Genomic DNA, 14,567 nt, shown 5'->3' on the forward strand with positions numbered 1-14,567 from the left:
ACAGTGAAATTGCTTACTTCATATTCATGGCCAATGTCCAAATCTCCTGCAATTTTTTTTCAAACAATTTCACAACTACCTCAAATCATTTTCAGTCTGAAGTATTAATGCACAAAAGTAATTAAAATGTATTCAGGAAAATCTATACAAAAAAATGAATTAAAATCTAAAATTATCACACTACGACTACACACATGGGAAGACCACACACACTTACACATTTTTTAAAAACTGAAGATTTCTCCATTAAAAACATGCTTTGAGAAGATATTTTATCATTTTGCTTTTGCCATAATAGTCGCCCTTTTCACTTGATTCCTTGAATTTTTGAGTCACATTTTGTCTGGCAATCAAAAATCAAAAATGAAGATCAGAATAGAAAAAGATAACTTTGCTTGATAAGCCAACTGTGAACAGCCATTCTGATCAGCAGACTGTTAAGTGACACCAATGATATGGTAATCAGAGCTGTCTAGTGTCTATACTGAAAGTCCAAACTTTGTTGAACCAAAATATTTTTTATTTTAACCCCAGTAAGTGGTAACACCTCCACAGTCAGACAGGTGTTGATTGTATTGAGAGCCCTGCCAGAAAAATGATGTTTGTAGCATGCTAATGATGGAGCTACAGAGGCAATCTGGATACATGAGCCATTCTAAGAAAAATGAATATTATTTCTTTTTAAAAATGTTTAATGATACGGTACTGATTATTCAGTTTCATCTAAAAAAAAAGATGATGGATGTAGCAAACTATAACCCAAAGCAACAATGCATTAAATAACAATAAAGCTATGGTGTTGATAAGATTTACATATAAATTGCTAACAGTTTACGGTTACTTACACTGAATTGAGTTAATACTGATTGATTGAAAAATGAGGTTTTCACATGTTTAATGTCTGGAAACTTAATAATTTTATTGGATATGTGACATTTTTGTAAAGTTGTTTTATATTCAATGAAAAAAAAACCTGAAACTTACAAATAAGAGTAAAAAGTTGAATATCTATTGATTTTCAATGGGGTCCAGGTGAGACTACCTATAAAGTGAAAACATTCACAGAGCAAATTTGATTTTGAATTATATTCATTTGTATCATGCAAGCATTTCATTTGTCAGTCTTTTCTACAGAGTTGTGTTACTTATTTCATTACAAACTATCAGACGCTTTGTTGTTGGGAAAAAAAAGAAGATTTTATTGTACACTAGATAATACCCCCCCCCCCTGCGAGAAATGTATGAATTGTAACTACATGTGGAACATATACATGTAGGACATGTAACTCGGTCCTTGTGAAACTAACCCCAAGGGTGACAAAAAAACACTACTTCCCAGAAATAGAGGCCTTGTAGCAAAAATTATATGCAGGCAGTTTATACATTGTATGCTATGGAACAGAATGTGTGGAGAACTAGAGAGACAGCATTTCTTTTTCTAGCATCATCAACAATGAGTTAGTATCCTCCAGAGTCCTCAGCTATGTATGTGTATTAAGACGTAAAAACTGTTACGCACTTTCACTAGAATTAGAGATTTACATGTTGATATTAAACGTGCGGAGTGATCAAGGCATGATGCAAGAATACTCCTAGATAGTTTCATGCCATGCTTCAGATTAAAATCAAATCAAACAAATAGGAAAACTCAAGATAAAAGTAAATCATAATGCTGAAAAGTGCAGTTTTTATGTGTATAGTACATTCTCTTTAGAACTGATAGTTTTTTTTAAATTTTAAATGGAAACTCAAAATCGCATATTCTAAAAAGAACTCATAGCACATTTGATAATGAGGTAGAAAAATCATAAACGAACTGAAAAGAATGTCATTGTATGTTCTGTATTCTTATTAATGCTTCTTTATCAATTGAAATGTTTACCGATAGTCAAAAATAGTTTCCTGTTCCTCTTGCTGGTTTATGTTTGAAACCGATAATGGCAATGAGTAAAGATGCAAGTGCTATTAAAATTTCATTCAAATATTTAAAATATCCTTAAATATTTGATTAATACAAAACATACAACATGAATAATATTCAGAGCATGATCAAGTACATCGGAATAGTTGCCTGCTATCCCTAAAATGAAAGAAATAAAATATGAAAGGATCAAATATGATGAAGAAATAATAAATAGTTAATAATGAAGAATCTGCAAATGAAGATGAAAAAATGAAAAGGAATTGTGAAAGCTAAAAGAGACGCGTGCATACGTGCATCATCAACCTCCTCCTCTTCTTCCTCCTCCCCATCATTCCGGTTGCCATGCTCATCATCGTCATCATCATCATCATGATCGTCATGGAAACAAGCAACATTGGCATATTCCCCTTCTTGGTCACCACCTTTATGGAGCATCACCGACTTGCTCTGCTTCCAGACGTTAAGCATCCTCAGGTTGTCATAACCGGAATCAACCAGTTTCTTCCAGTCAGGATTGGCTATAATGTTCTGGTACTGGTTCCTCTCGGCCGGTGTAAGCTGCTTGACCTTGGCCTCGACGTCCTCCTTGGTGGGCGGGTTGTCGTAGAGGGACGGGGTTCTTCGCTTGGCCTTGCGAGATGGTTTCTTGATGTTGTTGTTGTGGGTGGGACTATGTTGGGGACTTAGATGGGATGAGGAGGAACTAGTATGTCTTGCTAATGGAGATAGTGGTGGTGGTTGTAGGAGTGAGCAAAGGAGAGAAGGACAAGACGACATAGAAGAATAAGACATACAGCGACAGACATTGAAATATTCACAAGACGAACGAACAATGAGCTGATGTTCCCCTTTGAACATAAACATAATAAACCCTCATTGTTATCACCACAGAGTACATGCATAGGTAATCAAAAGCTAGTTTACGAATGCCACAAAATACAAGAGGGGGGGGGGGGTGGGGATTGATTTGGAATGCTCAAGGGTTCAACTCAGACATTTTGATCAGTGAAGCCACCAGAAAAATACAATAACACAATTATAATGGGGCTTTATACTGGCAATACAATAAATAAAGTTATGGACAAAACTTGGTATAAAAGTACAGAAGGCAAACTATAATTCAACTTGATGGAAGAGCGCATCTTTCTAACACAAATAAGTTTCTCACAATAATATACAGACTGGCTTTAAGGGGGTTACAAGACTATTATTACCCTAGCTTATTGATGTTTCTGTGATTGATAGGGCTAAAGGGAACTATGAACCTAATTGCTTGGGTAAGCCAAAGTGTGTCAATGAATTGGCAAGATTAATAGCTATGGCATCCATCTTGGTAAGTACACAAACAATTCTAAATCTGGTGTTATTTCTCTTTGCAATTGGTGGTGATGAATTGCTACAGTTGCCATGTAAGATAAATATAACATTGCATCAAATGAATCTCAAGGGCCTAGATCCTGATCGGTTAGACGACTAAATTTTGCACCCTATGGATGCTCTTGGTCACAATAAATTATGAGCCACATATCTACACAAGAAAATCGTAAACTTACTTAATTCTCATGGTTATTTTAATATTTGTGACTGGTCATGAGTATTCTCAATCGATACGGAAAAACGACTTTATCAGGATTGTTTAAAGTGTGTTGACAGGGGAGAACCCGGTTATTTTCATTCTTCCTTCAGCACGAACATTCATGATTACAAACCCAAAACAATTTTAAAGGTGGTGGATTGGTTGTTGGACACTGAAATCGAGGAATTGATGCTGGTTCAACTACCCTTCAAGGACAATTATCACCATATATTTTGTTCAAAGAAGTAGTTGTTGGGGGAGGTTGGTTGGGGAGCGAGAGGGGGGGGGGGTAGAGTTGTAAGGGGGAGAGTAGTTGTCCAGTGGCCAGGGAGTAGTTGTCCAGGGAGATTTTTTAAAAAAAAATTTTTTGGGGGGGGGGGGGGTTGGAGATAAAGTTGTAAGAATTTTTAATAAAACCCTGAAATATAGAAATCACAAAATGGTTTGAAATAGGGGAAGGATACGAGAAAGTTTATCACAAAGACACATACTTGTATCACACACTGATAACTTTGAATAGAAGAGGACATATGGAGACTCATAAAGAAAGCAATTATCTGTTTAATACAGGTGTATATATGAGACATCAAAGGAACAAACAAAGTTGGAAAACCAAACTACTGTTGCTTACATGATCTTTGGAGAGGGTTATCCAACGCAGTGGGTCCATTGTTCCTAGAGGGAGAGGCCGTGGCCCCGTAGATAGGGGGCTCACTATCTATATCAATTAACCTCCCCGTCATGGGTTGATGACCTGGCGTGGCGCCCTGCGGACCTCTGGGGTTACTCGATGCCTGGCTGCTGTTTGAAGGATGGTTGCTGTCAAAGTACGGTGGAGGGTTAGCCGTGTAGCCGGGAGGGGGACCAACGGGGGAGGAACCGCCGGATCCCTGCTGCCCAAGCAGTTCTGTGTAAGGCTGATGTCGCTGTATCGAAGAAATATTTCAGAGAAAAGGTAATATGAAAGAATTAGATCACAATACCATTTATCTACAAATACAAAGTATTACAGGAATTTACAGACAACAAAAACAAAAGTTAGGTAGGAAGAGAGAGATCAGAAAGTAAGTAACCAAAGACATATAAAAAGAAAGACTATCTAATGAAATTAACTAGGATATTCTCAATTTAGGTGGCATAACAACATTAAAATGACACAGTACAGTGTGTGCGATTCTATTCTGTTAGACAATATGATGATGAAATTCAACCACAAGATGGCGCTGTTCAGATTGAGGAAAGAGGCAATTATTGAGTTCTATCCACACAATCCAGCTGAAAATTTTAATGAATATAAATGAATTCTTATCCATAGAACTCAGTAGTTGATTGTTGTCTTTTAAAGGGCACTTAAGAACCTGCTTGTTTTCAAACCCAAGACCAGCTATTTATAAAAGACCACTTATCCCACTGCAGTGATACTAAGGGTGGCAGAGGGACCTGTCTCTCTGAAAGATTCACCCCCAGTTTACTGATGTCATACATTAATAACTGGTTGTAATGATACTAACTGTTGGACTGGTAGGCATATACTGGCCGGAGGGTGGTGGCGGGACCCCTCTATCTGGCAGGTTCACATTGAGTTTACTGATGTCATTGTAGTAATCTGGATCATCTCCCCAAGCGGACTCCCCCTCATGAAATAAGGGCTCCTCCATTCTACAAGAGAAAGAAATAATCCAAATTTACCCATTGACTCCTGGGACCGGGAGGCTTTCTGTATTAAGCCAATGGGAATTAAACAATTTAGTAGTCATAGGGTTAAATCAAATCAAATCATCCGTTCATATAGTCAAAATGTACATACTTGCCCGTACACTTTAATTGTAGTTAAATACATGTACATGTCTAGTTTTATTAAATATTGGATATGACCAGATTCATGAATAAGGTTAATTAAATGATACTCTATACACATTTTGAAGTGTTTGGGTATTGGGAATGGGAACAAATTAAGAGTTCATGACATATGAAAACGAATATGGAGTAAAAGTAGTACAGCAGTACAAATTAAACTGAGAAGCAATCTTTACAAGAGGAAACTTGCTGCTGCTGCTGTTTTTTTTTCTTCATACCTCACAATTCTTGAATATTCAAACATGAACCTTTTCCATGAGGGAGGGGGAGGGGGCAGCATTATGTTGTAGTTGGTGCACATTTAATAGGTTAAAATTGTACCTGTCAGGTGTACTGAAGACTTGGGGTGGATTGCGGAGGTAATCCTTGAACCTGATCTCAAACGCTTGACCCACTGTCGTAATGACATCTTGAGCTAAGCCTGCTAGACACTCCAGTACATGACATGCTGAAAGAAACAAAGAGATAGAAGAGAGAAAACATTATGAATGATCTGTAACTCTATCCAACAACAATAACAACAAAAAATTATTTCCTTGAATGACCTTGGATGAATATTTTCCATACTGCAAATGATATTAAAAAGCTGCTGTGAGATGTGTGCAGTGTGATTTAAAATGAGTGTAACACTGCCTTTCTATATCAATAGTCAATACTTAATTTTTTTTTTAAAGCAAAATGTTTTGTTAAACTGAATGATACTCGACTGAAGTTGCAAAGCATATTCATCTGAATAAAAAATGGTGGACATCCTCAATCAAAAACATTTGAAGCTTAAACTGTAGATGTTGGTTGAAGTGGGATGTAAACAGAGGATCAATGTAAATGTACATGTGTATTTACATTGCTTTACATGTAGCTTCTTTGTCCATGTTCACTTTTAATCTCCTCTTCCCAATACACGAAGATGCATGACAATAAACATGGCATCATCTGTTGAGAGACAGAAGGGCATTGATCCCTGAACCTTCACACAGAGTTAACAGCCTTCTGGCTCTCAACAAATAGTATCATCTTCCAATGTGGTCCTCCCATGTGACACATGTCTACCATAGGCCAAGGGCTTACAGGTATATTAAATCTATGCGTGAGGTCATGAGGAGGATGATAGAATCCTTTATGGATGATCTATTAATAGAGAAATGATTCATTATGTTCCAGACAGACACTCATCTAATGAGTACATCATGTCCACCAATGCCCTCCAGCTGTCAAGAGTCCCCCAAAGCAGAACGTCATCACGATAAGTTCACATGACAGGCCATATAATCACGTAAGTTCACATGACAGCTAGACCATATTTTTTAATGTCAGCTCATGGTTATCTTGTAATCTGATCAGGACCAGTGTGAAACACTCTTGGTTTCAAAAGCGTTCCGGTACTCAAAGTTTCCAACCAGAAGCAATCTCACGGGAAGCATGATAGCTACAAGCAGCCGAGGTCCTCACGTAAAGTAACATGCTGTGCAGACACAGTTAACATCAGCTCGAGATTGCCAAATAGCCTGCTATTTCTGATCCTGGATATTAGCCCGACCATAAAATAGCGGGCTATTTGGCAGGTGAAGGCGCAAATAGCAGGGTATTTGCTTGGGAAATCATCCCAAGATATCTTGGACTAGTTTGCAAAATATCCCGCTATTTTTCCGGTGCGCCTTCACCAACCCGAAGACTCGCTCTAAGCTCGAGCTAATTTCTTGAGATGGAGTCTCCAGCTGGAGTTTCGAGCTGATAAAGGGTATGTTTATGCTCAATTTTTTCTGGCCGGAATCAGGCATCTGTTACGCGTTTAGTTCAAAACACAACACGGTTGCGTCCTTTCTCACTTTTGTAGAATCACCGAAAAACTGCGATCACGATCGCCGATCTTAAACTCACAAAAAGGTGCGTTTATGATCGGCGATCATTTGTAAACGCGTTTAAATGGGGTCAACGTAGCATATGCGCATTGCAGGTTTGCGAATCCAGCTGAAGGCCACCCAGCGAGAATTGCCTGGAGGAGCCAGAGAAGTGAGCATAAACAGTACACCGTGGAACTGCGATTACGATGAGCGTTTACGATGAGCGTTTCACATCGCTCATTCTGCCTTCAAATTTGAGCTTAAACGCATCCCTAGATATACCTTTTGAGGTTTCACCAGGTTAATTGGTGTTGCATGGTCTGTTTGCTCAGCTTATGGTTTAGAACCTCGAGCACCCACTGCTTTACTGCTGTACGAACCCCTATCATTGTTTAGTGGAACATTGTTTAAACTTTCTGGTTTGATCAAAGTTCAAAACTTCGGCATCGCCATGCAAACATAGCTAACATGACGCTGCCTAACTCCCATGTCCCAACAGGATCAGCTAGGCTCTCTTTCACTTTCAAACTCTTTCATTGCGTCCCACACAGTTTGACCCACTTCATGATGCCCCTGTTATTGTATGTCATCCAAGGGTACATTTAAAGTAAGGAAACTTGACAATGAATGTACAATGTAGGGAATCACGATCTTGATGTCCGATCATAATCATGTAATTGTTATTTTTAAAGATAATCCATTACATAAGAAGATTTTTTTTTAAATGCGTCTTTCCGATGTCACCATAGAGGCAGTGGCATATCATTGTCTAAATATGTTTCAGTTAATAGGGAAAGTGAATTGTGAGAAATGGCTGTTATGATACATTAATTTTGTAATACATCTCATGATACAAAAGCATTAATAATTCTTATTCCCAATCATCATCATCATCATCTCCTCCTCCTCCTCCTCCTCCTCCTCCTCCTCCTCCTCCTCCTCCTCCTCCTCCTCCCCCTCCCCCTCCCCCTCCCCCTCCCCCTCCCCCTCCCCCTCCCCCTCCCCCTCCCCCTCCCCCTCCCCCTCCCCCTCCCCCTCCCCCTCCCCCTCCTCCCTCCTCCTCCTCCTCCCTCCCTCCTCCCTCCTCCCTCCTCCCTCCTCCCTCCTCCCTCCTCCCTCCTCCCTCAACATAAATGTTTCATAGACATGAACTACTTTCGAGCCTCATCAGAACATCTGCTTCTTCACATTGGGAGGTACTGCCAATTAGTCCCACTCTCACTCAGTCCACTCACATTACATGTACTACGATGCTGATTTTAATTTCATTGGTATCATGACAAGACAGTGGCCATGAAGTTGTAGGAGTTCCTATCTAAATCAATATCCAATTAAGGGGCAGACTTATGCTAATTAGTCACTTTATCCATGAATCCTGTTTTATTACCATTGCAGTGATCTACATTTCATCCTTAGAAAGACCATGGGATTGTAGGGATTCGTAACGATAGCAAAGAATCATTAGTAATTATGCCTAGGTCACATTTGATCTACGGCTAGGATACATGTTACTTTTCTTTGAATCTGTGAAATTGTTATTTTCAATTGGTACCAGAACTCAAGATTACCTTTTGAAAGGAAGAAAGAGAATTTAAAGAGCCTAGGTTCAGAGAGAAAGAACATTAATGATTGGTCTACTTCATTTATACCTTGTAAAAGTTTGACATAAAACTGTCACATTTTGTTTAAACTTTACTGGAAGTGAAGTGAAGGACAGGCCACTAACACTTCTCATTTTCCTCAACCATAACAAAACCAACTCATATGGATCCAGTCCATTCTCATTTTCCCAGGGAGACTGGGACTATAGCCATGAAACCACAATGATCACTCATATAGCAACTGATACACATCATGTGTTCTATTTCTATATGTATTAGACCATATAGAGGTCATTGCCTACCGGTAGTCCCATTCATAAGCAACCAAGTATGCAAAAACGACTTACCACAGAAACCACATCATTTCATGACTTTGATCATTTTACCAGGAAAAAGTGATTTAGGAAGGAGTGGGGCATACATATATGTACACTTTTTCCTCACTATATCCTTTCTTTCAAATAGTGACAGAATAACAAGAATTAAAAAAAGTGGTACAGAAAACGTGGGCAGGAAACAATTTAACTCCAGTACATAATATATATATGTCAATTCAGTGAAAAAATACACAGAGGCTCAGGGCGAAATAGCCCCCAAAATGCCCAAAGGAGCCCCTGTGTCAATGTGGATTTTACATTCATATTGTAATTGGATCAAACTTGTATCCATACATGTATATCCAACATGGCACAAATTAAACAAAATTATCTCCATATCAAACATGAATCCTACTGTTTTTTGTTTTTATCAAATATATAGATATGTGATCTTACCATTCCCTAAGAAAGAGATATGAATTTGAATTTGTAATTGCATACCCTTTACTACTTATGATATCTGGTAAACAATACTCTGTGTTCAATAGGGTATCTGACAAGACATTTGTACTACTGTACACAGTATTTATTATGTAATTGAAAACTCAAACGATAACCTCCTGGTTTAGTAAAGCCAGTAAGTGTAATGGAGGTTGAAACTCTCAAAACAAAATGTGATACTGCTTCAACCAAACTAGACATCATGTTTTGTGGCAGCATTCGCATTTATGAAAGTGAATTAAAGCTAAAAATGAAATATAAGAATTATCAAAACTACAAAGATATAAGTATTGAATGATGTTATCTGACATATATATATATGTGGGACCAGGGTACACGTTTAATCCATCACAATGAAGTGAAACTCAAGGAAGGGACAGTCAGGTATCCCAGGAATTTCTACCACTTATATTACCAGATATATGATACAGCTCTGGGGAATGATATTAATATTTAATAAGCTGGATGCATGTTTCGAAATGAGATATGACATTAATTACTGCAGAGTGATTTTGCAAAGGGGTATAAGATAGTAACCAGATTCTAAGGATTAATTGTTCATACAAGCAGAAACATGTGTGTCTTTCTTTTAAATTTCATACAATTATTAATACCAGATACTTAAAGTTAAATTGTTTTAAAACTTTAACAGAATTGAATTATTCTTGCTTACAAGGGTAACAAAATTATTGCTCTAAGATAATGTCTGTTCTTTCATATTCCCTCTATCCCATCCCCCCCCCCCCCAAACCCCCTCTCTCTCTCTCTCTCCTTCTCTCTCTCTCTCTCTCTCTCTCCCTTGCTTATTCCTTCTAGCATATGCATTCTCTCCAATTATAAAGATGGTATCCTTTACTACAAGATGTAAATGTATCTGAGGAAGTTGAAACCATTTTTTTCTCCTCCATGCCATTATCTTATCATCATCCAAACTCTCGCCCACACTGCATGCACTGGACATGACTGCTCACCTAGGCAAGGACACCTCAGGACATCAATGTATCACATATCGTGGGATGAAGCCACTCATCTTGTTTGAATTCATACTAGTCTATCCTTGTTCTCACCCACTCTTCACCTTCTATGATCTTCTTTATCAACACAATCATCTCCCTCCTTCTTATCTCTCCTCTATATATCTCTCCTCCATCTCTCTCTTCTTTCTCTCTCCTCCATCTCTATCTCCTCCATCTCTCTCTCCTCCAAATTGTTAAGATTTTTCTGTCAATTTGTTTAAAACTTTAACAGAATTGAATTATTCTTGCTTACAAGGGTAACAAAATTATTGCTCTAAGATAATGTTTGTTCTTACATATTCCCTCTATCCCACCTCTTTCCCCCTCTTTGTCTCTCCCTCCCTCCCTCCCCCTTGCTTATTCCTTCTAGCCTATAATATTTTCTCCAATTATGTACATGTAGATGGTATCCTTTACTACAAGATGTACATGTATCCAACATCCTCAGAGGAAGTTGATACCATTCTTTGGTATAGGATATCATTATCCCACTAATCATCCAAACTATCGCCCACACTGCACTAAACATGACTGCTCACCAAGGTAAGGACACCTTAGGACATCAATGTATCATATTTCATGAGATGAAGCCACTCATCTTGTTTATCCATACTAGTCTATCCTTGTTCTCACCTTCTTTGATCTTCTTGATCGACATGATCATCTTTATCCTTCTCTTCTCTCCGTTTTCCCCAAAATCTACATCCATCTCATCCTTTGACTTTACTATTCCTGTATTCCTACAAATAGCCTAGCTCCTGTGCGTCAAATCCATTCTCCATCTTCATCTCCATTTACACTATAGTATAATTGGATGAAGAAGGAGTAAACAGATCACCCTAAACAGTTTCTACATTTGTCCACATCATGTTTTATAAAGAATAATTTTTCTTTTGAATGGTCCATGTCCACACTTACAATCTACACAATCTGTATTCTCATACAATTTTTCCTAGAGGGAACTGTTCTCTTTACTGTTACTGTAAGAAAGACATGATGGACTAAAATCTACAAAGATCAAGAAAGCTCTCATTGGAAACTCTCTTCTCATCAAGAAAGATTAAATTTCAAGTGCCAATGTTATTTTGGCATCTCTGTTTAACACGTCCAAGTATGTGACTATATATATATACACATGGCATGTTTCCAATTTTTATCTTTGCCTGTCATTTTGTGTACATCTTGACTTTAAATTTCCTCTGGCACTGATTTCTACTGGTTCACCCAATACTTACACCTTGTCTTTGCTTCATAATCTCTATCCTCAACCAATTCATTCTAGAATGACTTGCTTAACACTTTCTATTCCATAATTATCACCAATAGAAACCTACATGTATTACTAGTACTCAGCCTAATAGTAATATCATACAGAAAAAACAAAACTACCATATATCATAAATTCTAAGGGTTTGTATACAATGAATGCATTGCCTCCCCCCTTCCCTTTACCACAATCAGGACATGTCGTATGAACGCCACTGGCCTTTTCCAAATATTCATTGGATTGCCCTTCCTTCCATTTCTTGATATTCTGATCCATGGGTGCGTTTATCGTGCCTTGCCACTCAGAATCTGCGTTTCGTACATATCGAACCCCACTACACAAACGTGATTTGCGGTATGTCACGTTTATCATCTCTTCACGATTCAAAATAAAGGCCTTGTCTCTGCGCAGCTGCTTTGCGCTGTTTGACCTGGGAAGCAGACAGTTTCTCGGAGGTCAACACGACACAGCACATGGCTTGCGCTAATTTCTACAAACTGGAAATTAGCCTGGGAAGATCCAATTTGTATGTGGGGTTCAAAACAGCTTTGCGTTTATCATCTCTCAGAAACGTTATTCTGGCTCTATGTCACATTCAAAACGCATGGCGTTTCAATACACCCATACCTAAAGGCGTTTGAAAAAGGCTTTGCGTTTATCACCTTAAAAATTTGCCTGAAACATGTTGCAAAACACTGATTCTAGGCAAAAAAATGGACGATAAATGCACTCCATCTCTCCTCCTCTCCCTTGAGTGATGTTACAACGACAACGCCGCCTGAAGACAGGAAGTATTAGCTTTCAGGTGACAATGGTAATGATACAGAGAAGAGGGTCACCTGCCTGGAGGCATGAATCATACTTCATCTCTAGGAATCCTTCTGGAGGGTCCTGTCATGTTGCGATGGTTGGCAGCCAGACAGGTACATCTGCTGGGCCTGGTGAGCACATGTCAAGCAACGCTCTCTGACTAATCACACTAGAATCTTAAAGGCACCGTTTAACCATGTTAAATCAGAGATGCATGGCCATACGTGTTATCAGTGTCTGTGATATGGTGTAATATTGAAGCCCTAAAAAATTGGGCTTCAAAATGATCATGAAGTGCCTCAAAAAAGTAAAAAGAGTCACTTTAAAGGTACTTATAAAGATGAAACAAAGGTAAATCACACCAAATAAAAGCATTATGGACCTATGGGTAGAAAGATATCAGCAAAAAGTCAAAGATATCGTCGCTTATTAATTCACTTGCCACAGTAGCAAATATTTCAAAGGAAAATCCAACTTTAAGAGCCAACTTCATGTACCATTGTTTAAAAAGAAAACAGGAACAAAAACCTGAGAAGCAGGCTGGTGATTTTTATTAATGAAATCGGACAACAAATTATGAATGTATGAATGTTTAAAAGTTGTAATCAAATCTATCACTTTTGTAGAAAGATCCTTATTGTTTAGAATGATACTACTATAACCATCATTAAACTGTTCTGTTTACAAATAAGACTAAGAGTGAGTTATACCTCTTGTTCAGATACAGTTGTAATTACATGTGCCTACTTCAGAACAAGGCCTACAAAACAAATGTACTTCAGAGTGCTGCCTACTTATAAAGAAGGGGCAGGATTTACGGGTATAATGAAAGAAAATCTTATATACAAACATTACTCATTCCCAATCTTCATAAGATTCAGGCCAGGTAAAATGTGGCTTGAAGGTAAAATGTGGCTTGAAGGTTAATGAGGGATACTGTTACAAAGCATGACTCGATCCCAATCGGTGTAGGTCAAGTAATCAAAGTCCTTTAGACTATGATTAATACATGTGTATCCTCATGCTCCGATGCTGCTTATATAACCGGGTTTCTATTTACATTTTCTATAATTAGACAGATAGGTGAGATAGGTGAAACCGATCTGGACTACCGCAATAGAGTGCGATACTCCCAGATTGATTTAGTCTCTGACAAACAGCCTTTTAAACTCAAATTTGCACTTACATGAATGTCTTCATGACTTGTGAACCCAATTTCTTTTGTTCTCTCCTATGTTCTTTTGTTCTTCTCAACTATTATTTGCTGCTTTTTAAACTGTCATTTTACATTACACTGCAGAAGTGATTGTTTATTGCATCAACAATGATACTTTGTTGACAAACAGCCCAAACAATGGAACAATGTGCATACAATGTGCATACAATCTCATCCTCAACAACTTCTACCCGATCTCTCTAGTGACATCTTGTGAATCAAATTGAAAGACAAGCAAGATAACAATGTATCAGGCAGTATAACAATAGTAAGTACTTAGTGTCCACTCAAGTCAGAAGAGCAGCACGGCTTTAATCTCTAGTTTGCAGGCATTAACCCTTGTCCTTCGTTTAGTGTAAGTGTCTGCACTTTGAGACTAGGCTAATGGCATACTGCATAAGGTCTGTACTTACAGGCCAAGTCCACTCCAATTTTCAAAAATTATAGCATGTTGTAAATAAATCAAAGGTTAAAACTGCCACATATCATGGGCGTAATTCAATCAGGTGATTTTTAAGAACGATTTTTGTTTTGTTTATTTCTTACCTCTTCCATTGACGGGGTCCTTTGCCACATACGCCACATAGTTCTGAGTCTCCTGTAGAATGAAGAGGAGAGGAAGATACAGAGGATAAGAGTAT

The 14,567-nt window shown here is 38.1% G+C and overlaps 1 protein-coding gene across 3 annotated transcripts in view; it reads right to left on the bottom strand.

Moving 5' to 3' along the window:
- The window catches only part of LOC578929 (SHC-transforming protein 1), a 63,390-nt gene that overhangs the window by 13,955 nt on the left and 34,868 nt on the right, over positions 1 to 14,567 (bottom strand). The window contains exons 7-11 of one of the 3 annotated variants that reach the window (XM_030977410.1): positions 14,473 to 14,524; positions 5,679 to 5,805; positions 5,012 to 5,159; positions 4,132 to 4,426; positions 2,347 to 2,640 (exon numbers count right to left, since the gene is read on the bottom strand). In XM_030977410.1, coding sequence (XP_030833270.1) covers positions 2,347 to 2,640; positions 4,132 to 4,426; positions 5,012 to 5,159; positions 5,679 to 5,805; positions 14,473 to 14,524 — 916 coding nt within the window. Of the gene's footprint in view, positions 1 to 2,214; positions 2,641 to 4,131; positions 4,427 to 5,011; positions 5,160 to 5,678; positions 5,806 to 14,472; positions 14,525 to 14,567 lie in introns of all 3 variants that reach the window. The other 2 variants (XM_030977409.1, XM_030977411.1) reach the window with 2 other exon arrangements.

This window comes from Strongylocentrotus purpuratus, unplaced genomic scaffold (assembly GCF_000002235.5).
Source record: "Strongylocentrotus purpuratus isolate Spur 01 unplaced genomic scaffold, Spur_5.0 spur5_scaffold_9, whole genome shotgun sequence".
NCBI classification, from domain to species: Eukaryota; Metazoa; Echinodermata; class Echinoidea; order Camarodonta; family Strongylocentrotidae; genus Strongylocentrotus; species Strongylocentrotus purpuratus.